Source organism: Empidonax traillii, unplaced genomic scaffold, assembly GCF_003031625.1.
Source record: "Empidonax traillii isolate 1590-97213 ecotype Southwest subspecies unplaced genomic scaffold, ASM303162v1 scaffold721:size320634, whole genome shotgun sequence".
NCBI classification, from domain to species: Eukaryota; Metazoa; Chordata; class Aves; order Passeriformes; family Tyrannidae; genus Empidonax; species Empidonax traillii.
The window spans coordinates 92,091-117,186 of NW_020955914.1; the positions used below are offsets into that span (position 1 = coordinate 92,091).

Consider the following 25,096-nt stretch of genomic DNA (forward strand, 5'->3'; position numbering starts at 1 on the left):
AAAGAATTTGTGCCCATTGAATTATTGCTTCCAACTGAAGAGATGCTGTCATTAAGTTAGATATTTTTTTCAACACTAACATAGAAACAATTTAATATCTTAATGCATGATACAACTCATGATAAAATTGCACTATAGTAATTATGTTTTTTAACATACACTGCAATGAAAAAAACAAGTATTTACTTCAGCATATGCTTTCTGAATGAATGAGTACAAAATACAGGAAGACGATTGTTTAGAAAAGGATATGCAACATGATTACATCATACATGGTTGATCAGTCTACTCTATACCTTAAAATATTTAATTGATCTCAAAAGTTAAAAGCAGCAATTCCTAGAGCACTGATACAAATTGATTGCCTAAGTCACCTGCATGTTTCTTGAATATTCAGAGTCAATACTCAAATACACACTCTCCAGTCTCCAAGTTTTTTAAAGTCATGAATAAAAAAGGTTGAACTAATTTTTTACAACTGCAGCTCCTTAGTAGAGTACAACGCCTGCAGTTTCCTCCTCTAGACTTTTGCCAAAAAATTTGCCTGACTACTATACGAATATTAGTTTAATATAATCGAAGAAGGGGTTTGCAAACAGGTTTAAAAGATATTGTACAGTGTTTTAGTAACTTCAAGAACTCTTACTTTAGAGAATTATTATTGACTATCCTCTAACCAAAACCAATTTAAACCAGTAAAGGCTCTTCCAGTGTTCAAGGGAAGCAGTTAGAAGCATTCTATAAGCAAAAGTGCTTGAAACAGTTTCCATACCATTCTAGCACTCTATTGTTCCGATTCAATAATATGGACATTTTAGTCATTGCCACAAAAAATAGAAAAAGAGTGAAAAGGACACTCTCTAAAACATTATGTCATGGAAGCTATTATGAGACCCTTGAATATTTCTCAGGGCCTTTATTTACTCTTTGGATAGCTGTCATGTAGCTGGTTCCAGTTGACTGCCAGTGTCATGAGTATTTATATGCCTCAGCAATCAGCCAAGGTGATTCTAAGCAAAGAGAGGTAGCCTACGTCACAAAACATATACTGAAAGTTAGACATCTTGACTTACCTGGAGACCACTGTTAATGGGATTTGATGCAACAACAGAATTTGGTGATACATAATCTATACTGGATTTCCAATTTTCCAAAACAGTTCACAGTAGTAGTAATCTATTTCTCTGTCTCCTGATAAGTACTCTCCCCTAAGTACTTCACACATTGATCAAAACCAGATAAACTGTTCTCCTAACATATTTTTCCCAGTCAAATGGATGAGTGTTGCCCCTCTGTAAAGCATGCTACCTCAAACCTTTCCTTTTAAAATATCTTTTGCAAGTCAGGGTTTGGGGTAGGGGAGAAGCAGCTCACTTTATGTGGATTCCTACCTTCCTTAACCAACTGCAATTTACTAGTAACTGAACTTCACAGTATCTTTCTCCACTTCACCATATGCCTATAGATTTAAACTACTGCATTTTTAGGCAGTAGCTGGAATCAAGTCAAAAGGTTTCAAAACTCAGAAGGATTTCTTTCGAATGATGCAAACTTAACATAAAATTATACATTAGAAATACCCTGAGAGTAAAAATTCAGTTGTCTAGATATTGTCAAAGGAAGTGCAGGAGCTTTAGTTTATACCCAACAGTTGCCAGAACTAAGACAGAGATTCACACCATAAGCAATATGACACAGCAACATATTTTTCCTAATGACAGTGTTCAGATAAATCTTGGGCAGAACTGCGATACACTGTTTTACTACAGTCCCCAGTTCAAATAACTTTTTATGGTATAATCAACAGCTTTCATAAAATTCCCTGAGCAATCCTGTGGAAAATAGCAGGACATCCTGCAATGGATCATCAGATTACAGAGTCCTTTGCTGTAACTCATGTGGCTGGAGTAAATACAACCTTTCTGAGCCTGATATTCAAGTCTTTGACAGAAAAGAAAGCTCCTATTCATGTCTTAGAATACAGCTCACAAACACAAAATTTGTGAGCTTTATGACACTTTATTGCACTGTTGTGATATTAATTGAATTAACAGCAAGAAACTGATATGGCATACTGCTTATCATAGCAATATTTCAACCCAAAGCATTCGGTCTGCAGTTTTACAGACTCAAAAGTTATAGGTTTCCTTGTTATTCAAATGAGTTCATTCTTGCTTTAATAGGCCTCAGAGGATATTAGTTGGGACTGTTACTGATTTAAGCACTGAAGAGTTTGTGTTTCTGTCTTTCTCAACCTATGATGCTTCCTATGAATTCAGCCAGAGCCTCAAACTTTGAATTATTACACTGTCAAAAAGAATTTAGAATGAATTCATGATATCTGATGAATTTGCCACAGGGTACAAAATCAGTCAATCAATCTTTGAAAAAGAAAATCAAAAATAAAATTTGGCTTGCAAAGAGTGTTTAAAAGTTTGGAGGTAGCTGATAGGAGAGCCATCTTTCTTAATTTATATAAACCTGGAGTGAAAGATGCATTTCCACAATGTGGCGTGGGAAATGGCAATGTGAGTCTTTGCAGTGAGTTTCATACTGAGATATACTAAAGAATAATTAATCTTCTTAATGCAACTTGTATTAATGGGCAGGAGATATGAAATACTTAACAGAGATCACAAAACAAATAGCAGCAAAAGAAAACAACCACCATCAGGTATTGCATGTGTAATATATTGCTCACTAAACAGGCATACCTTTAAAATTGTCCCTCTGTGTTTCACACATGTACCTGTGCACATAAATGAACATAATATTGCTTTTCCCATTAAAACCTATGCTTGTCCAGTGTGGATACACGTCCACTTCATCACAAAAAGCAGTTACAGTGAAATGGGTCACAAAATACACTGTTCTTTCAAGACAGACAGGCTAAGGAGATGGTTTAGTTCAAAGATTTAATGATGGGCAGACTACCAGGTTAAAATCTGGACTACTAGATGAAACTTTCCCCCAGACTTTTTTAACCTATATTGGACCCATATGAAGTCAAACCATGATCATACTTTGGGGTTCAATGTGCGCAAGTCTGCTAAACACAACCATTCATCATTCCTCTCCTGTCCTCTGACTGGGATTATCTGAAAACTAGGACAACAAACACAGCAATGACCCTAATTTTACCAAGCATTTACAAGTACTGTATATGTAGTGATTCCCAGGCATTGAATGGACAGTAATTGATATCAGATAAAATATACTGTAAGAAAGTTAAGAATTATTAGCACAACTTTTTTCCCTAAGGGAAAAAAGAACAAAACAAAAAGAAGAAAAACTGCTCCACATCATGAAGTGTATAATATACAATCAGGACAGCACTAAGAACCAGAAAATTGGAGTATGAAGAAAGTATATTCAGAATCTGAAGAGAAACACACAGAATGCATTGATATGAAGGAGCATCATAGGAACTACAGTTGAAAAACATTTATTCAGAATAAAAAAGTTTTGGGTGGTGTCTTCAACAGGGAACGAGTTTGGAGATAACAAAAACTTTTGCTGAAATTACTTGAAGCTGGTATATTGCAAAAAATTTCAGTGAGCTGATAAAATAGTGTCCTATTTCAAGTTAGTCACAATTTTGCTGATAAACAGTGGAGTCCTTTTCCATCTTGTTTTCTTCCTCTATGTTGTCATTACTGAGACTGTGTGTTGACTTTACTGTTGTTATTATTTACAAAACTGGTAGTATCAGAAACAGTTACACTGCTTTAGGTTTTTAGACTATACAGAGTAAAAAGAATACTCATCCCAAAGATGAGAAAAAACAGTGATATGGAGCAAAATATACAGCATGCCAGCAAAGGCTGAAGTTATGGTCAATCCATATAATGTTGATGTCCTGATTTGGACCTATAAAGGTAAATGGTAAAATTCTTTCCTTATCAGAAGGGGATTTAGCTTACATACAGAGAATTAATAAGAAAAAGGTATTTCCACTCACTTTCTTTTCCTTTTTCTTTAAAATTCATAGCCCATTACTTAAAATATACACTTGGAAAGACAAAGATCTAAGCTCGCAATTTCTACTTGCTTTGGAGCAGGAATATAGAAAAAGATACGTTGTGCTTTCTGTATCCTGGACTCACTGAAACTCACCCATCACTTGAAGCACTAACAGAATTGTGGGGTACCCCTACCCCATGGGGTCTGCTCTTACACTGAGGATAAAATTTCATTCTGGCTCTGATGAAGATATTATTTTGTCCAAAGAGGAAGACCTTCAACAGGAGAGATTCTTGTATTCAGAAAACAGAATACCAGTCAGTCCAGAAGACTGTGATTTAAAGTTGCAACATCTTTTTCTTTATTCTTTAAATGACTGAAATGGGATCTGAACTGAGATCCACAATATTTCAAGTAAATTACTTAATTAATGAGATTTTGAAAGATAAAGCATGTTGCAGAGTAGTTAAAAGTGACTGATAAAGAGATCAAGAAAAGGCATCCAAAATCAAGATTATTCCCTTAGGTACTACTGGTACTAGAAACCACCTTGACAGGCTGAAAAATTCAAGACCTTATAGGAACCTCAGTGAAAGAGAATTCAGAGATTCAAGCTCAGATAATGCAACAACTGGCTCCAAGATACATTTAGGAAAAAAAATGTGAACTGATGTCTCCAAAAATCAGTGCAGGGAAAGGTGTTTGGAAAGTCATCTGTCTGATCTAATCCTATATTTTAAATTTTTTAATTACTACTGTTTCTATCTTGCTAACCCAGAGCAAGACCTTTCTTATTTCTATTGATAATTCAGAATAGATCAAATAGTGACTGCTATAGGAAGGACACTATTTGAAAAAAAAAATAAAAATCATAACAGTAATATCTACTTCTATCAACAGTCCCAAGGAAGCAGGACATTAGGAAAGGGGTAACACTGCTATCCAGGCACTTAAAAGTAGCTGCAATAGCCTAAAACAACGATGATAGTGGACACAGTTCCCTTGGTAAAATAGTGTTTCGCCTTAAAACATCTGCCAAAAGATTTACATTTCCTCTTAAATGGCTGGATCTGATAGGAATGAGATTCTGCTCCCCTCAGATGAGCAGAAAGCCAGACTCCCAGGAGAGTGCCACAATCCAAGTTCTACATTTGCTTCAAACATGAACTTGTTGGACCAAACCAATACAGGTTTCCCTATCAAGGATCTCCTGAACGGGCAAGGAGTTTGCATAAAGTTTTCAACTCACGTCTGTTTATAAACAGCTGCATCTTTTCCATGACCTTGACAACCCAAGTGAGCTCCAGCTGACTGCTGCCAAGGGGTGACCAGAGCACACTGAGGCAGTCCCAAAAGCAACTGAGATAGGCAAGTTGTTATGGAAAAATGATCACAGTCCATTTGTCACTGTCTTTGGAAAGGACCTTTAGTGGAAAAGAATGAAAATGCTGAAAGACAGAAGGAGCCTCAGAAGTCTCGCAAGAAATGCTAAGAAGATGAAGAGGTGGCGCCTTTGTTAATAAACAAGAGATCCCAGAAATTGGAAGCAGTTGCCTTGGGTTTTGCTGTCATTTTTGGCACTACGAAAATAAAAGTCCTCTGTCCTTGGCTTTTTGGAAATCCCTCCCAAGAGGGTAAGATCCTCTGAAAGGGAACAGAAAAGTGTTAGACTGACTGTTGGATTTCAGGAACCAATCCAGGGTTTACGTCACTACGAAATGTCTTGCCAGAAGGAAGGAACTGTTAATCAGACAACTACCTATGGAAAGAATCAACACTGTCCCCCAGCGGGTTGCTAATTACTGATGCTTCTACTTGGTGCTTTTGTAGGCACTGGTTATACTAACACTGGGCTGAAAGAATAGGTGCAGGAAATATTTTTGATCTGTATCTTGATGTAATTTTGTAGTTTGCTTCAAAGGCAATGCAAAGGCCAGTGGCAAAACAGTAAAAAAGATGAGGAATAAACATTTGTTACAGATAATAAAATACAGAGTTTACAGTAGTTAAGAAATTATTAAACCAGAATTTCATTGGAATAAAGTCCTAATCTTTTATTTTTTCTTAACACACCCTTTTGTAGGTTAGTACTTAGAAAGCTCCTTAGAATCATGACTAGAGATACAGATGCTCCTAGTTAATTCTTTGCTTTGATCAAGGGATTTTATGTTCAGTTAGCTGCATAAACAGAGTTATTTTCAACAATCCCATTTAATCCTTGCTTCCCAGGCCTTGTCTTTTGAATTAATTTGTAGATCCCATCTTTCATATTGTACTTGAAAACCTTAGTGAGAATGTAAATGTCTGAAAATAAATAAATATTGGGGAAACTGGGACACAAACTTCTGGAATTTGGCAATTCAGCAATTTAAAAAGGTACTCCTTCACATATAATTTTGTGTTCCCTGTGTCCTAAATACATGATCCCTGAGGGAGGGGTGATATTTTTGTACTAACACCAGCACAGTGATCTTGCATGAAGCCTTTTCATGCTAATTCAAAACAACAGTCAATAATAATGCTCTTCATGTAACAATGTCTATGTGATTTAAGCACATATTCTTAAAAGGTATTGCTGACACCAAACATGGACATCAAAGGTGAAAGTGTCATATCCTAGTGTATTCTTGGCCATATTGAAGTATCTTTCAGAAAACCTGGTGAGGCAAATCAAACATGGAGATATGATGTAGCAACAAGTAAGTTCATTCAACCTATGTAGAGGTTCATTTACATTTGATGAAATTCCTAAACTACAGTTGTGTTGTTTTCTCAGCATGTATGCAGTAACAGCTAAAAAATTGCATGTGACATTTTTATGTAGAGGTAGATAGCTTGGCTGCTATTTAGGTGACCTAATTTTGAAAGTCCTTGAGTTGGAAACTGGACTTACTATGTTCTCTACCAAAACTCAGGATGCAATACAAGTAAGTACTTAGCAAAGCAATAAACTGATTAAAGGAATAACATGCTTACTGGTATTTTGTTATTATTAACTTTGGCAACTATCAAACACTGATTCAAATTCATTGCTTTTGACCTTGTAATAAATAAAAGCTTTCAAAAAACAAAGATAGACTAAAATATTAAATCCTGGATCCAAAAGAGAAAGAAAACTCATAGCAAAACAATTCTATAAGCACAAATGTCCCTGAAATCCTTGGCTGGAAATGTAGAACAGGAACAATACCCTGGCTCATGACTGTGGAAAAAACTGTCTTCATTTAAAATGTTTGTCATCAATGTAATCCCATTTTTAATTATAATTAATGCAATGGGCTTTTATACGCTGGAATGGTAATATGTTGCCAAGAGTTCAGCTTTTACAAAGGCACACATTTCTTAATTACAGTGGAGACTGATCTTAACATGGAGTGAAGAATAATGTATAAAGCTGTCAGAGATACAATGAACTGAAGACATTACAGTAGCTATAACTTAAAGTACTGACAGTCAACAAGTATTCTATGAGTGACTTTTAGCAAGACATGTTTATTTCACGCTCTTAGTTACTAGGGTTTTTTTCCAATTTTAGCCAAAAGCGTTGTTTAGATTTGTAGCTATTGGCATTTAATTTGTCAGGAACCGAACTGCCAATCTTATCTCAACCAGTTTACAGTGATGTAAGCACTTGCCAGGCTGCTTGAGCAGCTGCCAGAAGACACTGGTCACCATTTTGTTAAGTCCTCTTAGAATTAAAATACAGCTGATACTGAGACCCAGGCACCAAAAACTATTTAAGATTCCCAGGTCCAGCTAGTGTCATTGTTTGCCTCTATATATTCTCATCCTTGTGACATCTATGCACCTGGGTCATTCCATGGCTGTGCTCGCAGTTAGAGAGGAAGATAAAAAACTACTACTATATAGCAAACAGAGATTAGTTTTGAAGTCCTTTCATCAGCTGTGACCAGTGAGGGATGTTTCTCTCATTTTGCATGCAATGCAATTGTGACTTTACAGCCATGGAACTCTGTTTGGTCTAGGGCTGCGTCTGCTCACACTGATTGCCAGTGTGTATCAACTGACGCTAAACTTCAGTAACTTTTGCTTTAGAAAGGGTCTTTGTGGTTGGGCTGCAGCCTGTTTCAGGATCCTTGAAAATGTAGCCTTTCCCATGTTACAGTCTCAAATATTGACAACTGTGAAAGGGAAGTTTGTATACTTAGGCAGTGGTTAGAGAAGATCATTATGCTGTATGAAGTTGGCATATCTAGCTAAAAAGACCAAGTGACCATGAATTTCAGTCCTTGATGATGTTGGAGTAAACTTTGCTTTTTTTTGTATAGCTATAACATGAAATATTACAGAGAAATAAAAAACATTTATATATATATATGATATATATATAACATATATATATATATAAAATAAATGAGAAATAAAAAACATTTCTTCATAGATAAGTTACATCTTAAATCATAGGTCAGAAGCCTGAAATCTTATATAAAGCCCTCACGTAACCTAGAATGCAAAAGAGGACTTTGACAAGCACTACTCATTTGCACGCATACCTAAAATATGTGACTGTAGTATGATGTAACCACTATCTGAGTTTAATAAATTTTAACACAAATAACAGTGAAGAAACAGTGACACTGACTGTAAGATATATTTGTCTACAGCAGCAGCCAGAGACAAATGCTTGAAGTGATTTGCATAAACAAATTTTAACAACAATCTGGGTGCTGGCATGCTGAAACCTACATCATTGCAACTGCACTCTGCTTATCCATGTCAGCTGGCACAGAAATGTAAACATGTGATCCTTGATTTTGTGTTTATATACCCTTCATGGAGCAGCATAATTTATCTCACCAAACTTCATCTGCTTAAAGTGTGGGCATTTACTTGACGGCATTCCTTTAACCTCTTATATCCATTCCAGTTTTCACAGATTTCTACTGAAAGACAGTATGAATGAGCTGCTTGTCTTCTCTTTGGGTATGGAGGGAGGCATAAAGCACACAAATAAACCTCAAAACGTTCCACTTCAAGTAATTATTCTCATTTAAACAAATCCATCACATAAAGCTAAAAGACCTCAGAAAATACAGCATCTTTCTTAATTATCCACTGGGCATCAGAATACTCAGCAGACAGACAAATTACCATCTTCACCCTGCATTTGTGGAAACTGAGCAAACCAGAACTTCACAGAACATTCACAAAAATGACCACCAATACAGACAGACTGATCTGGTTTCCATTCAAAAACCTGTTCACCTCCAACTGAAATGGCAGCTTCTCACTAATTATGAAGAATAAGAGTAGAATCTTAGAAAACACAAAGGTTGATTTTGAACAAAATGAATGCCCAAGGTCACTTACAGTCAGTAACTGACTTGAGAACAGAAACTTGATACCATCTTCCTTTTTCACTCAGGCATATAACGGTAAATGAACAAGTCTTTAAAAATATAGCAGGAAATATAAATTTCATTGATAATAATCTTGCAAAGTATTTTTATAAATAGGAATAAATAAACATACATGTAACCAAGTTGAAATAGATATAAGATTTACATGCTCTTCATATTAATTTTAATGTACATTTCCCACAGGATTCTCAGGGTCGCTTTTAAAACATTAAAAAGGATGTAGAATAAAAGCTACAATGGAAATTACCTGACTTAAGAGTTTTACTGTAAAGTGCTGTGTGCACCTCAGGAGCTTTTACTGGTCCCGAGTATGTGCTCAGTAGCTCGTAGGCACACTCAGCAAGGCTGGAGTAAAAAGAAACTATGAACTCTGTAAGTGTTTGCGTAAGTGTTTGTTAGTGTTTGTTTCAAAAAGGATTTTACCTTTTCTGATGACATGACTGAGTTGAAAAAATTCCCAACACCCAAGAACTTACTTGAATGTGTAAAGCATTTCTGCAATTTGCATTTTTACCTTTAAGAAAGATATACAAGATGAATTGCTGTTGACTAAACCATCTTTTTTTTTTTTTTTTTTTGCAAAGCATGGGAAATTGTAGTATGGGAATTTACTGTTAGCTGATTATATTTGTTGATTCACAATGTTGAATCTGCCACTTCTGATGACCCAAAGTTGCAGATGTTGCCTATTCTGTTGACAGTGATTTTGCTTTTTAAAAATTTTCTAAGATGTCTTGGAAATTTGTCTCAGTATCAAGGGTATTTCAGCAGGGATGCTATTGAATCATTTCATCAACTGATGACTTTCAAGCATCTAAATTCAGACATTATATAGTTTAAACACCCAGGATTTCAGCTGTGGTGCCTGCAGTGTTACTTGCCTCTCAGCTCATCAACAGTGACTGAAATCAATAGAAAAAAAAAAAAAAAGTCTAAGTTTCCAAGATAGTCATGTAGGGATTTTATAAAAACAATTTTTGTCACAGAGAAATGAAATGCAATACTATGAGGACTGCTGCAGATTATATCTAATCACTCTAGACTGAAGCTGAGGACAAAGACATCTTGTTTATAGACATCAACAGACAAAGTTGCCATGAGGCTCCTAGACTTTCATAGACCTCTCTACATGCTACCAATAAGGCAATTATAGATTTTCAGAATGCAGTCACATGGAGATTTCCAAACATTTTCCAATATTTTTCCCACGGAAATTTTTCAAATGGACAAAAAAAATCTACAGAATCTGAACACAAACCACAGTTATATTTTCAAAAAGAAAAAAAAAAGTATTAATTTTAACCTACATTTGAGACTTTTTTTTCATTAATATATGCACAAATAATTTCACTACAATTTTTTCTATGTTATATGTTGATTTTTACAATGACATGTACACCAACTTGGGGATATTGCTTCTTACAACATTCCACATGCTGAATGGTCTTTATACCACTTGTCTACCTTTTCACAAACTGCTAAATGATCCTTAAAGACTCTTTAGTCTGCTTATTTTTCTTAATCATCATTGCATCCGTGAGGATGCCATTTACCCAAAACTAATCCAAGATTTCACAGCACTTGAATGACCATCTTTAAAAGAAAGACAAAAGGAGGTCTTCACTTCACTGCCTCTGAGTAGAATTGCAGCAGTCTTTACCAGGCACAGAATGCCAACACAGACAGGAAGTAATTTAGCATTATGTCATAAGCCTAAAACTTTTCTGTGTTCTCTTTTTTGAACTGCTTACTGATGAATCAAAGCAGAAGTTTCAGTTTAAACTTTGGGGATTCCTTTTTTTTGTTTGTTTGTTTTGTTTTCTGTATAGCAATTATTTCATAAATCACGTTATGCTCCTTGGAATTACATTTTCACCTTTCTTACTATTTCTAATCAAGCAGGAGCACGTTTAGCTATGGTATGTGATTCACCCCAAAAAGGCATTCATAAAAATAAGAACAAATATACATGTAAGTGTACAAAAGAGACAAAGTACATAAACTGCTATAAAGATAGCCTCATTCTCCATATTCCATTTGATCAGTCATGAGGCTCTGAGCCAAAATTATTCTCTCAAGCCTGTATAAATACGCATCAACCCAGAATATAATTAAACCAGGATAGGCTGAACCCTGGTAAAAGGTCACACTGAAAAAAATTTTATCTACTACAACTACTGACCTGCTACTCCAAGAACTTGTGATGTAAGTAAGCATAAAAACTACAGTCACCCAAGGAGGTTCACCATTCTCTCTAAGAACTGCTAAGTCTGGTAGTTCTTGAAAATTACTGATGCAGGTGTTTGTCAGAATTAATTCAATATTATTTATGAGGATAACCACAGCCTTCCTGTACTATCAGACAACTGGCTTCAGTTAAAGTTCCAAGATTACTCTTTTGAATGGAAACCCCAAAAAATTTCTTTTGGCTTAAAGTCATGTTAAGTCTCCTGTTTCAAGGTCCTTGAATCTCAAAGTGATCTGAACCACATATTGGAACTGTAAGTGGTTCCTAGCTTTGTGAATAATGCATATTTCAGCAAAAAAAATCATCTTATCCTGTTGTCAGCATTTCCTCCTTTTCTTTCCTTCACAGTTGTCTTCCACAGCAACATAAACAGCACTGAGGGCAGAGGTCATTTTCTCCTCTAATCTGGCCATTCAATTAACAGCAAAAGTGTTACGTAAAGGAAGGGAAGCTGCTGACAGGCCTTGGAAAACTCTGTTCATTGGCAAGGAATTTTTTTACTCAACCTACCTTCTCCTGATTCTGGCAGAGAAGACAATCACATTCAAAGCAATACTGGCGCACCAGCTGCTTTTGGCGTTCGCTGGTAGGCATCAGTGATTCAACATAGCTGATGGTGAGCTGTGTGCAAGACATAAAAAACCAGAGTTGGTATATTTCATAAAAATTCCATTTTCAGTGTATGTATAGCTAAGATAAAATTTTTTGGATACAACATTTTTTCCCAGCATAAAATAAAATGGTAATAGATTATTTCCTAGAAGAAATTGCCTCCTTTTATGAAGAGTGGGGAAAAAAAGGAACCAAAAAAATTTCCACAGAAGAATGCCTTTTCACATTTCAAGATCAATATTCTTTGAAATTATTAATGATCGCCAAATTATCACTATTTCAACTTTTCATTCTAATTTGGAAGAAAAAGAAAAAAGAAAGGAGAGCAAGAAAGGAGAGCAAAGTCAGTATTTAAATTCCATGTGCATGAAATCTCATTTTCTGTCTAGCTTCAAAGTTTAAATGTTTATTTAACATTGCTGTTATACAACATTCAACTATCTCCAAAATTTTTTTCTCAAGGAAGCCCCTACTTTTTTATATGTTTGAGCCTAAGGATAATTCCCTCTATGCCATATCCATCTTCAGTTTGTCTGTGATTTCCCTTGCGACCAAGGAAGCACAAAAGCATTGCAGTCTAAGTTGTTGAAACTATTGACAAGAAGATTTATTAAAATGATAAAAGAAAATTTATGCCTACATTTGTGCCATTTTCAACTCCTCATGCTGTACAAAGTGAATTCCAACAAACTACAGAGAAGTCTGTAGTTTGTTCACTTTGACGCCTGCCAGAAGGAATTTTGCAGGGCTAACCACTTGTAGAGTTCTTGAAATGTTTAAAGTGCTGCACAGGCACAAACTAATGATAAGGAAAAGAATATAACAAAAAAACCCAGTCCAGTTCAGACCAGCATGCAGTCACACATGCTATTGAGTGATTACACTACATGCCCAACACACTTTGAAACATTACAGAGAGGTCAGAGCTAAAAAAAAATCAGGTCATTATTTCATCCTGAGCCTAGACACTTCAACTAATTGGGAGAATTTTCACATGGTTCTCAGGGAAATCATGAGAGTCCACTCAAAGAAATTACAGGAAAACCTGACCAATTTGCAGCAATGACTACGAAATCCATTATCAGAACCTGCATTTTGCGAATTAGAGAGCATTCTAATTGAATGAGCAATTAAGAAGCAACTAAAACAATGCCTGCTTTCTTTTTTGCTTGCTATTACAGTGTAATTTGATTACATACTGAAGGAGGACTCTTAAAAGAAGTCTACTGAGATGGTAAAATTAAGTATTTGAAATTATCATAAGCAGAAAGCCTGCAGGAAAAAATAAATATGGTCTCATAATTGAAGATTAATAGTATAACTAATGAAAGAGACAAATTAAAGTTCCATAATTAATCAAAAGTTAGCAAGTGTGAGAACTTTTAGGTTTTGCATTCTACATAACATTGTTCTGTCCCAGCTTGTGCATGTCTGAGCCAAGAGAGGATTAGTTTCACCACTACTGGCTTACAGCAGAACAGAACCATAGGCTTCCCTCTGATCTTTCTACAGTGAATGGATGGAAATTGGGCTGCCTATTTGTTTTCCATTCTTTTCTCCCAAGCTTGATATCTTCTGTCCCATTATCTGCAAGGTTCCTTTTTTTTTTTTCTCTTCTCTACCCCTGAAAATGAGTATAATTTCCCTGTTTTATTCTCAACACCAGTTATCTAAACCTGTTTTCCATCTCTCAAGTCTAGCTCCTTAAATAGCCATTCTTGGTATAATGGGATGATTTCGTCATTGTGCCAGTCTCAGATCTGTCCTTATGCCTCATCTTACACCTTTTCTCCATATCAGATCACCAACAATCTCACTCTCCCAAGTTAGAAGTTCTTATTGCCCTACTCTATTTTCCCAAACATCTTCAGTGACCTCAACAACTTTCTCCTCGCTTCTTTCTACAGCTGGCCCTAATCTGCAACTTTCCTGGTGTGGCATGAAAGATCTGTCTCCTTTCCTTCCCACAAAGCATTTTCCAGCCAAGCTGCAGGCCTAACCTCATCCTTCAGACATTCCAAACCCAATTTCCCTCTCCCATCACAAGCCTCCCGATCATCATGCCTCCTTACAACTTGCAAGTGTTTTCTGTCAAAATCATTCCACACAGGCTGTTCCCTGTCTCTTATCCTCTGCACAAACATCTCTGGTTCTGACCAATGTCCTACTGGGTTTTAGGTTCAGGTGACATCCAGAAGTAAAAGGGATTTGATCAAGTTCAGGCACAGTGCAAGACAGTAGGAATCTTATGGGAAAAATAATTCATGTGAGATTGGTCTATTCTTTGCCAAAATATTTAAAACAATGGTTTAAACCCTATCATTACTGGTCAAACCATCATCAGGCAGGGTTCAGTTTTAATACTGCAAAACAAACATAGAGCCAACATCAAATATACTTTATCATCAGTCTACAGGCTTCATCCCTTTCTCCTTTTATCTTTTTTGATTTTATTTTTTCTTTCTTTTCTTCATTTATGTTGCAGAAACCTTGGAAGTAGAAACAAGTTTCTAACAGTAATTTCTAACAGTAATTTCTTCTTCAGAGGTTATAAACAGCTGTGGATATGAACATAATAACCTGCTCTGGATTTGAGCGTATGACTGGGCAGAAGGAGGAGACAAAGAAGCTTTTAGCATTTTAGCAACTTAAGACTTCCTCTTGCTGTCAGAGGCCTGAGTTCAAAATCCTGGTCCTGCCAGCAGAAACCCATAAGTGAAAAAATTTTTGTAGCTGGCACACTAAGTGGGAAAATATAATTAGAATATTTAGAAACATGACCAACCTAACAGTGACTAAGCCTACACTAATTATTTAATTAGTTTAAAAATAAGAATTCTCTATTCAAGTCTCTCTCTTACACTTGCTTTAATTTTGGATCACTTCATTAGAGGCAAGGCTCATTTAACTTGTACATAGTTAGGAAATATGCACATTTATCAAAGGTTGTCTTAATGGTGTTTGCATGTGGGATGTATGCTATTAATTAAAACATTATTTCATCTTACCATAGCTTGCTTCTTTATTGCATTGCTCATGGAGAATGCAGTAAATCTTTTGCCCCTGAGCTGGAGAATATATATTAAAAAACATTTATGAAGGCATGGGACTTATTGACTCTCAAGACTTTTCCCTTAGAAATTCAGCACTCTCTGAGCCCTGCTTCTCACTCTGACACAGAAATTCTTTAACCATGGGTATGATGGTTGGTTTCTCATGTTCCTTATCTGCCAAATGAGGTGGACACAATTTTTCATACTGCCATGATGCAGTGGACTTAATTTATGGAGGGCTTTTTGTAACAGACTATAAGCTACAAAATTTCTAGACAGAAAATTCTGTAGAAATTTGAAATTAATTACTTTAATGCAAACAGCAGACAGAAAAAAGTGAATCTTATTTTTGCATCTCAAGGTCTTAGGGAGGGTTTTGTACAGAAGTCTGTTAATAAGACAGAGCTATAGACTGTTATGGGTAACAGTCTAGGTTCTTTCTGCTTTGGCATAAAAATGCCTTCTAACTCAATGAAAAATTTGCTTTTAAAAAATGTAATGTGGCAAAATGTAATGTGGCAAACATACATGGATATAAAACTTCTCATAGAATTTCAATAACAAACACGTTATATAATCCGATTGAAATATACCTTGAAAATAGATTTAATTGATCATCTGAAATTATGATCTGTGTTTAGTATTAATTTTTTAAAAATAGTTGCTCTGCAAGGGTAGAGTCAGTTATGTGATTTTCTGAAGAAGGATACGTATTTGTTGTGACTGAACTCTGAAGCTGATGAGAAGCTAAGCACCCATTTTGGAGCAGAACTGCACCTCAGCTAATCCATCCTGTCTCTGAGTAGGACTAATTGTTTCGAAGGCATACAACTTCTTATCAGAGAAGAGGAAAAATCAGCTTGCGCCTGCCTACAAAACACCAGGTAGAATCAGCAATTAACAAAAAGTTAATTGAAATTATAGCACACACTTTGATGCTGTTTAAAGTGGTTACTTAACGGCAGGGAAATGATGAAGACCTCTTCGAGTAGGCTGCTTGTCTTTTTGACAAAAGTAGCTGATAGGCTACCTTATCACTAAAGGAGCCCTCATGATCTCTAGGAGAATAATTTTTGCTTTCTTATGATCCTTCCCCATCTCTTACCTTTCTTTATGACACTTAAATTTCATTTCTGTGACGGAGAAAGCGCAACAAAACTTTGTATGCTGTCATAGTAAAATCGCCTAAAGTTATCAGAACTGTGATAGCACTAAAGAGAAATTGTAAAGGCCCCATCCCTGGAAGAGTTCAAGGCCACGTTGGATGGAGCTCTGAGCAACCCAATCTAGTGGTAGGTGGCCCTGCCTGCAGCAGAGTTGGAATTAGATGAGCTCTGAGCTCCCTTGTAATCCAAGCCATTCTAAGATTATCTTGATGGGCAAAAATTTGTTATAATTAGTTTTGAGCTGCTGGAAGCAAGTTTCAGAATTCAGAAAGTCCTGCAGTCTTAAGTAGCGATATACAGAAAAAAAGTCTACTTTTTTTCCCCTTCACGTTATTAGATTCAATTATGATCAAAAGCCTGCTACAGAATAGAGCCTACAGAGCCTTAGTAGATACCTTCTAGCCACCTTGACCCCATTATCTATGCATGGAGATCAACAGTTGCTCCCAAGCCTTCTCCTTCTTTCACTTCTTTTGTCCTCTCTTGTTTCATTCCTGTGATGACACTTTCAGGGCAGATGACATTTAAATATAGTGGTGACATTAGCAGCTGATAAAGCACTAGAATTTGGGGTAGTAGCATAGACCCATACTGCCTTACATGAATTATAAGAGTCAGAGTAAGGACAGGTAAGTTAAAAAGAGAAAGGTTACCAAGCTTGAAGGAAATTTTCTATGAAAGCCAAGTTTTCACTTTAAAAATTCTACATTTGATGACCATTTTAAATGTTGTTTAAATAAGTTATATGACAGAAATGAAAGCCTTTATTCTGAATATCACCTGAAGCATTCATTGGTAAAAGCCCATGGGAACACAGAGTGTTTTTGTTTAAAATGGTAAGTCTCTGCCACATCATTAGCACAAAAATCAAATAATATACTTAAATATAAATCTGATTTCCACAGCAAAATTTAAGGACCACATACTTCTTACTATTTCTGCAACACACTGACTTCTTAAAGCTTGCACGTGGGAAACCATGTAATTACACATAAATCCCTTCTTTCAGTGCCTTCAAAAATTAAGTAACATTCATGACTCATTATTTTGTAGCACTTCAGGACCGTCAACACTGTTTTTGTCACAAAAAAAAGGCCTAGATTGCTAGGATTTTTGTGAATGATTTTGGGAGTGATTAGTTTTCCATCAAATTTAGCAGTTTCATTCTATAAGGATACAGGTAAAATTCAAATAAAGAACACAAAATATCACATGCTTTCCTGCAAAGCTGAAGAAATTTGCTTAGACAAAAAAAAGCCTGAAATGAAACAACTTCAATCAGAATATAAAAACTCTGAGGTTCTCATATTTTGCATGCTTTTTATCACTGACCTGATAAATATAATTACTATGTATAGCTTGAGCACTCTGAAGTGTGGTTGGGGCATAAATGTTACTCCTGAATAAATCTGCACTACACTGCAGCAACTTCATCCAATTTAATAACTTCTAGTTTACAACCAAAGTAACATCTAGTGGTGCTTCCCTCTTTATATGATTGTGCGATGACCACAATGGCCCGTGAGCTCAGCTCCCTCTGTTTCTGTTTTCCCTGTGACTGTAGGTGGTCAACAGCTCCTTAACATGTGTTAAGGAGTTAACTGCTGCAGTGTAATCTGACAGAAAGCACTACCAATGTGCAACAATATTTTTACCTCTCACTGGCCTAGTGAATACAACATATTGCACTGGCTGATACTTTCAGGGCAAGGGTCCAGAAGCACTATCAAGTTTGTTCTTGTATGGATAGTAAAGGCATAGTCCTCTACTAATCTGAGCTTGACTTGCTACTTAGCTTCTTATTTCTAATAAATTTTGGTGCTTCCCTAGTTTCTATTACTTATTATATAGGGAATATCATTCTGTCTGAGTCTAGTGTAAGTTTGAATGGGATAAGACAAATTTTCTACTGATTAAGTTTTCTTGTTGCCTCATGCCTTGAAATAACGTTCATCTTACCATCTCAAGGCATCCAATTTATTCAGAAAACCCAATCAGATTTCTCCCTAATGTATTTTCTCTCCTGTTAGCTCAGATTCTGATGTCAGCAATCGAAGTTAAAACTCAGCTTGTAACAGGTGATGTAGTTTCATGTACATATGTGTGTAAATTCAATACATGGCTAGTAATAAAACTCAGCTCACCCTACCGCAGGCAAGCAGTCAGGTGGTGTGGAACAAAGTTGTACCAAAGTCACCATGCAGAACACAAAATAAAAAGCGGTAGCAGTAGTGTGTGAGGAAAAGTAATTGGGTGTTGAAAATAATATTGAACTGCTGACTTGTACTTATCCTCAAAACAATTTTATTTCCCTCCCTCTTCCCATAACGGATCTAAGCTAATACTGACTTTGTAGCTTTACTTTGTCACTTAAACCTTAAGCCATTTTTTTTGCCATAGACACAGCCTTATTTAAAGAGTCACTTACCTCAGATTGATACTTTTATTTCCAGGAAAGTCAAAGGGACAGCTGCTTTAAAACAGTAGGTAGGTTTACATGTTCCTTAAGGCAAGTATTCCTTTCAGTACCAAACCCACAAGCAGCAGTTGCAACAAGGGCACCAGAACATGGGCTCTTTGGAAAATTCTGACTTTATTTTACCATCTCACTGATGGCAAAGAAAATACAATATGCTCACATAAGCTGCAGTAATTTTAAAGTCTGTATTCACACAACTGCAAAGTCACCACAAACAAACTAGTCCTAGTTGCCCTGCTTTGTAATTTACATGTATTTCCTGATTGCCTTACAAGGGATTAGTAAATTACATCGTATCTGTTTCACCACCAGTTTTAATCTAGAGACTTCAGGGGGCTACAGACCACTAACACAAAGTCTAAAGTTTGGGTCATAGCTTCACAGCCATAGTTCAGTCTGCACGTCATACCTACACAGAGTTCTACTTCACTTCTCACTCCAGAACCACCCAGGGCCACATCAGGGCCTCTCCACTCAGCAAAAGCTGCTTGTCACAAAGAATCGCCTTACAAAATTTGCTTAGAAAAATATACCCAGGTACAAAGTAAGATAGCTTCAGAATTTTGAGCTTTAATAATTAAGCCAAATGCATTCTGGAAAACATTAAAATCTACTGTATTTTTAAATAAACAACCCATCTTAGTGAACTGGGAAGCCAAGAAGAAAGTTATGGTTTAAGGATAAAATAGAAGAAAGGTGTCTATAATTTGCTTAAACAAGAATGACAGACTAAAAGATGTCTAGAGTTAATAGCTCCACAAATATATATTGCATCTTAAAAAATTTCTCTTAGCAAAAATGTAAGAATGCAAAAACATTTCTGTTGGTTCTTAACAAGGTTTTACCTAAAAAAAAAACCAAAAACAAAACCAAAAAAAAAATTAAAAAAAAAAATTACCATTCACTTATTTTCATGGCCTCCTATATTTGAGAAAGGATACATTAAAAAAGAAAAACTTCATAGGGAGGAAAAGAGATACTATTTCTAAATTAGAATATATATGCTTTTCATATTCTCAGGGTTTTAAGCACAGGCGTGATCTATATTTACATTAGGTCATGATTTTGAAATGTAGGTCATTGGCACATTTAAAGTTACATTTATACACAGATCTTTGCAGGTCTTATTGAGCAAATTCAATAATGCATTGCTGCAAAACACATTCACTTTGAAATGATTTCCTAGCCACAAATTATTATTTTCAAATTAATACAAATGCTGTCATAAAGTTGAGAATAGCTTAAATAAGAAATCTCTTGAAAAGGATATTTGGAAGTCTTTCCTAGTGAACCAGACAAGAAAAAAAGCCAGGTTTTGCTGCTTGCACTGTCAATGAAAGGTTTACTACAACTGCATGGTTGCAGCCTGACAAATGCTTGTTGTTGCAATGACTTAGTGAACACTGCATTCCACTCAAAAATATTGTAAGTGTTTCTGTCAGGGTAAAGACGTCCAAATACAAACAAAATGAAGTGCCTAGAGGAGGAAAAGAGGAACAAGAATTTATCAAGACTGCTAGTGATTTATGAGAAGTAATGATTATGGGGCCCAGGCAGTGTGAAGAGATTATTCTATTTATCATTTTCCCCCTGATAGCTATGTGCTAGAAAGTGGCATCAATATATCATCAAAATATTAAGCTGGTGGCCCTGCAGTCTGGAATTTATTTAGGGAGATGTCATTGTTGCAGGTGTCTGTGACGGAAGGGAGGACAAGTTAATTACCTCTTCACCAATCTGGATCTCTCGGACAGAGCGAAGTAAAAGCTGGTATCCTTCAAAAACAATCACGCAGTTTGGGTCACAGCTGTGATTCAGTAAAGACATGCTGTGAGGGGTGGTAGAGGAGTAAAGAGAGAAAAAAAAAAACTTAACAGAGGAGTCTCCATTGTAATTTCCCTTTAATAATTTAAAATTGTCTAACATGATTAGATCTGAACCATCAGGCAATTAAGCTACAAAACAAATAAAATCAACTACTCTTAGTTAGGGGAGGAAAATTAATACTTAGAAGATTTATGTTTATTGCTAACAGGAGCCATGCCTCGATCTCCTAATACGTTTCTGCCTTTTGTGTAGTCAGGCAGGAGGGGGGCAATGGCCTCCCAGCAACTCTCCTAGAGGCCCCACTCAGGGAACAGGGCAAGTGGGGAACAAGGTGATCTGGACAGTTCAGAGCAAAAGCTCAGCTTTGGGGCTGAATTATGTTTCTGCTGCTTCTGCTCAGTTTCAGGACACTAACCTTATTAATTACCTGACTGTCATTGGAACCATGACTTAAGAGGGTCAACAATCAACCTGTATTTCATATCAGGAGAAAACGGAGTATACTATGTTCCAAAGCCAAAGAATTTGGTGTATAGAGTTGAAAGAAGAAACATGGCCATTGCCTCTGTTTTACACATATTTTGGTCCAACCTCTGTTCTTGGGGCATGTGACAGCTGAAGCAGCACAGCCCATTAGGGAGCTGCTGCCACCCTCAAGAGACACATACACTGTACACACACACCCTTTCTGCTTCTTGAAGGATCTGTTAAGAACAACATGTTGCTATCTACTTCTGAGTCACGTGTTGCATTAGCTGAGAAACAACTGCCTTTGCCATCAGTCCCATAGCAGAAGTGGGGCTGATGGTTCTTTCCCTATGGGAATGACCCACTGAAAGAATGATTCTGGCATCATCAGCCTGGAAGAATTTTTGGCTGATGCAGCTCCTGGCTGCGTTTATTTGCTTTCCTCAAAATCCTAACTGTTGGCAAAATAGAGGATGTTGCCAAGGGTCAGAGACCTACACCAAACTATGTTTATTCAGTTTTTGACTCTTAAAGGAGGTATCAACAGGAGCCTGACACTTCTGATATCCCTTCTGGCCTAATAAAATATCTGTGGTTAATCTCCACAAGAACCCAGTGATGTATGCTGGGACAGAGTATCCATGACACTTACTGTGAGCTCACTGGGCATACTCCCAAACCTTCTGGCAAGGTGATGCAAAGGAGGGCCATAGGATTTTATCCATTTTAAAATATGTTGTGATCTTGAAGCCATCAAGCCATACAAAAATATACAACCTCTCAATGAGGCTAAAAAAAGCACTTTTAATTAAATTTCATCTCATGGAAGCACTGGTGGGTTTGATGACAATTTCCTCTGGCAGCATATGGATTCATCAGGAAGGAAGTTCGCCCAGGATTTGGAAACTACAGATTTAAGTTCATAATTTTCCCAGCTCAGAGTGGTTTGCTACAGCAAATCTCAAACTGCTCTGAAGTGACTTGGGAAAGAGTCTCTTGCATCCCTTGGCAATGTTTTATCATTGGACATAGACAGACACTTTATTCACAGTTACAGGCTTTTTTTCAACCAAACACAAACATTTCCCTAATAATAATGCTCAAAAATAATATTTCATTTTTCTCAAATGTGAAAAGTATTTGCTTGCATTCCACTATGAAATCAAATGTTTTGCACTTTCCATAACACTAATTCCCATATCCTCCTCTCCAGCTTTCCCTTAACCTTACCATAAGGCAGGAATCAAGATACTGTGTCCTTAGTCAAATTTTACATGTGTGACATTAGTAGGAAAAAAATCAACAGTGAGAGGCCCACTGAGGTATTGACAAAATGGTTCAGCCATGCATTACCAAAAAATTTAGATGGCAAAATGTCATTTTAAATGATACATACTAATTTTCCATATTAATGATTACAGGTAACTAATTCTATGAAGATAAAACCTTAACTGGTACATAATTCTTACCTAATACAAATAAGAATTTCAAATTCATCTCTCAAGAGACTTATCTTTTCACCTTACTGTTTTGTTTCTTGTGGTAATTTACTAAAATATAATCAATTTTTTCATTTTAATTGCCAATTCTGAAGACTCTCTGCTGCAAAATATCTGTGTTTTAAAGCATCACTGAATAGGTTTCTTTTAACTAGTCCCAGTTACACATTTTTGATGTCAGCATTTATTACTTAGAAAAGACTACCACCCCCATAAAAATAAAATATAAAATTGTATCTTATTTAAACTGGTTTAATGCTGTAATCAGGGCTATTAAGAATGTTTTCAACTAGATCATATTTTTTATTCTCCTTTAATTTATTTCCACTTCCCAGTTTCTTGTTTAGACATGTTACCTCCTGCTTTGATGGCCATTACAGCTACCTTGAAAAAAAAGGAAAAAAAAACTAACATAGACATTGCCTATGAATGAAACAGTGTCCACAGTACCTGGGATACAGGCCAACACCAACATCCTGCATCTCTCCATTACTGATGGTGAAACAGTTACAGGTCACCTGTAAAAACAAGGGAAAAAATCCAGGATTACCAGAATCATTTGGAAACCCCACACTCAAGTGAAAAAAAAAAAAAAACCTTCCAAAATAAAACGAAGGGGCAATTGGTAAATTGGATGGAAAACATTCAAGCCCAACACTGGTGTTCTTTCATTTTAGAGCAATCACATCTGGGACACACTGTCCTGTAAAACTGCAGTCAATTAAAAGCAGAAATATAAGTATCCTGCAAAAATGTGGGGCTAAACACATGCAGAGGCCCTACTTTCCCGTCCAGAGAACAAAAAAAAAAAAAAAAAAAAAAAAAAAAAAAAAAAAAAAAAAAAAAAAAAAAAAAAAAAAAAAAAAAAAAAAAAAAAAAAAAAAATCCACCCTACACAGAGCCTGAGAAGCTCAGCCCAGAAACAACATAACAGATGACAGTGACTGCTGATGAAAGGAGCAACTGTTTCCATGCAGGGACTCCGCTGATGCCAGGCTGTCACAGCACCTTTTAACGAGTAGCAGCAAAGCCCAAAGAAGATGTACGGGACAAGTTTTGAAGTAAACAGCAGCTCTGGTTGTGGCAACCTGACATGGGCATAAATAAAGGCAAAGACTGTGCAATAAAATATCTTTCACACTACGGGAATTTTGGTTTGCATGTAAAAGATTCCACAACAAAGCATGTTCAAATTGTCATTAAAGAGAAATATAACCTTGCCTTTAACCTCAAATATTGAGCTTGTGAGTGTATTCTTCCTTCAATACAATCATACAAAGATAGTTTTAGAAAAGGGAGGAGAAGGATGGAAGACACCTGCAAGCAGATCCAGTTCTACCCCAAACTATCAGAAGTTTCGTGGTGTCCAAGATATATCAACACTTAGCAAATTATTAGAAAGTATCATTTTCATGTATTTAAACCACAAACAGAGCCCAGTTGTGAGTGCAGTTTTTAAACATTTGATTTTTTGGGGAAGAGCTAGTTTTGGGAAGAGCTAGTTTGGGTTTGGTTGTTTTTTTAATTTATTTTTTAGATATGTTGGTCAGTTATCAATGACATACTAACAAAATATTTTATTCAGAAAAACACTGCATAATACTGCATATTCAATAAAAGCCCCAGGTCTCTTCTGCATAACATGAGATTATTAATATAATTAATTCTCATTAGAACAGAAAATGAGTAAGAGTATGATTTGGCAGACATGGAAATGAGATTTGAAAGTTGCAGTTTTATCCATAGAGTAATTGTCCAGAACAGTAAATGCACACCTATGTTTTAAAGAGGTATGTTGAACAATATAATAGTATAACATCCTATAAATTGACAAATTATTATTTATGAGACCATTAACCATAAGGTGCAAATGAAATCCTCTTCCAAAATTTCTCACAAATTCTGACAGCTGCATTAATTTAAACAAATGTACATGCAGTAGAGCATGTGTTTTTTATAAACGGTTAGACAATACTTTGATTGGTCTATTATTTATATAACCCATTCAAATGTTCTCGATCAATTACCAAAAGCATAGATCTTAATTATTTCTTTCCTGCTGGCATTGGATATAAAGTGCCAGGCAACTTCTGAGCAAAGATTAGTCCATTTCAAGTGGCAATTATCCTGGCTCTAAAAATATTGACTTGATTTTGGTACTTATTGAAAAAATAATGCCTTCCAGGTAAAATAGAAAGAAAGCCAGCTTTGTGACCCTTAGCTCTCTCTAACGGATCATGAAGTAGCAGAGGTCAAACACCTCTTGGAACTAAATGAACTTCTCTTTCTTGCAAATCACTTATTATTACCATGAAAGATTTATAATAATAATATTGAATTTTGATTACTGTAGAGTTATAGAGACTATTTCATCATTTTCTTTTAAAGGTATGTATTCTA

General features: G+C 36.0%; 1 protein-coding gene across 1 annotated transcript in view; it reads right to left on the bottom strand.

Annotated features, from left to right (window-relative positions):
- LOC114066019 (histone-lysine N-methyltransferase SMYD3-like) overlaps positions 1-25,096 on the bottom strand; it is a 116,940-nt gene that overhangs the window by 60,648 nt on the left and 31,196 nt on the right. The window contains exons 2-4 of the mRNA XM_027900395.1: positions 23,147-23,269; positions 20,628-20,730; positions 12,103-12,213 (exon numbers count right to left, since the gene is read on the bottom strand). Of these exons, the coding sequence (XP_027756196.1) occupies positions 12,103-12,213; positions 20,628-20,730; positions 23,147-23,269 (337 nt within the window). The remainder of the gene's footprint in view (positions 1-12,102; positions 12,214-20,627; positions 20,731-23,146; positions 23,270-25,096) is intronic.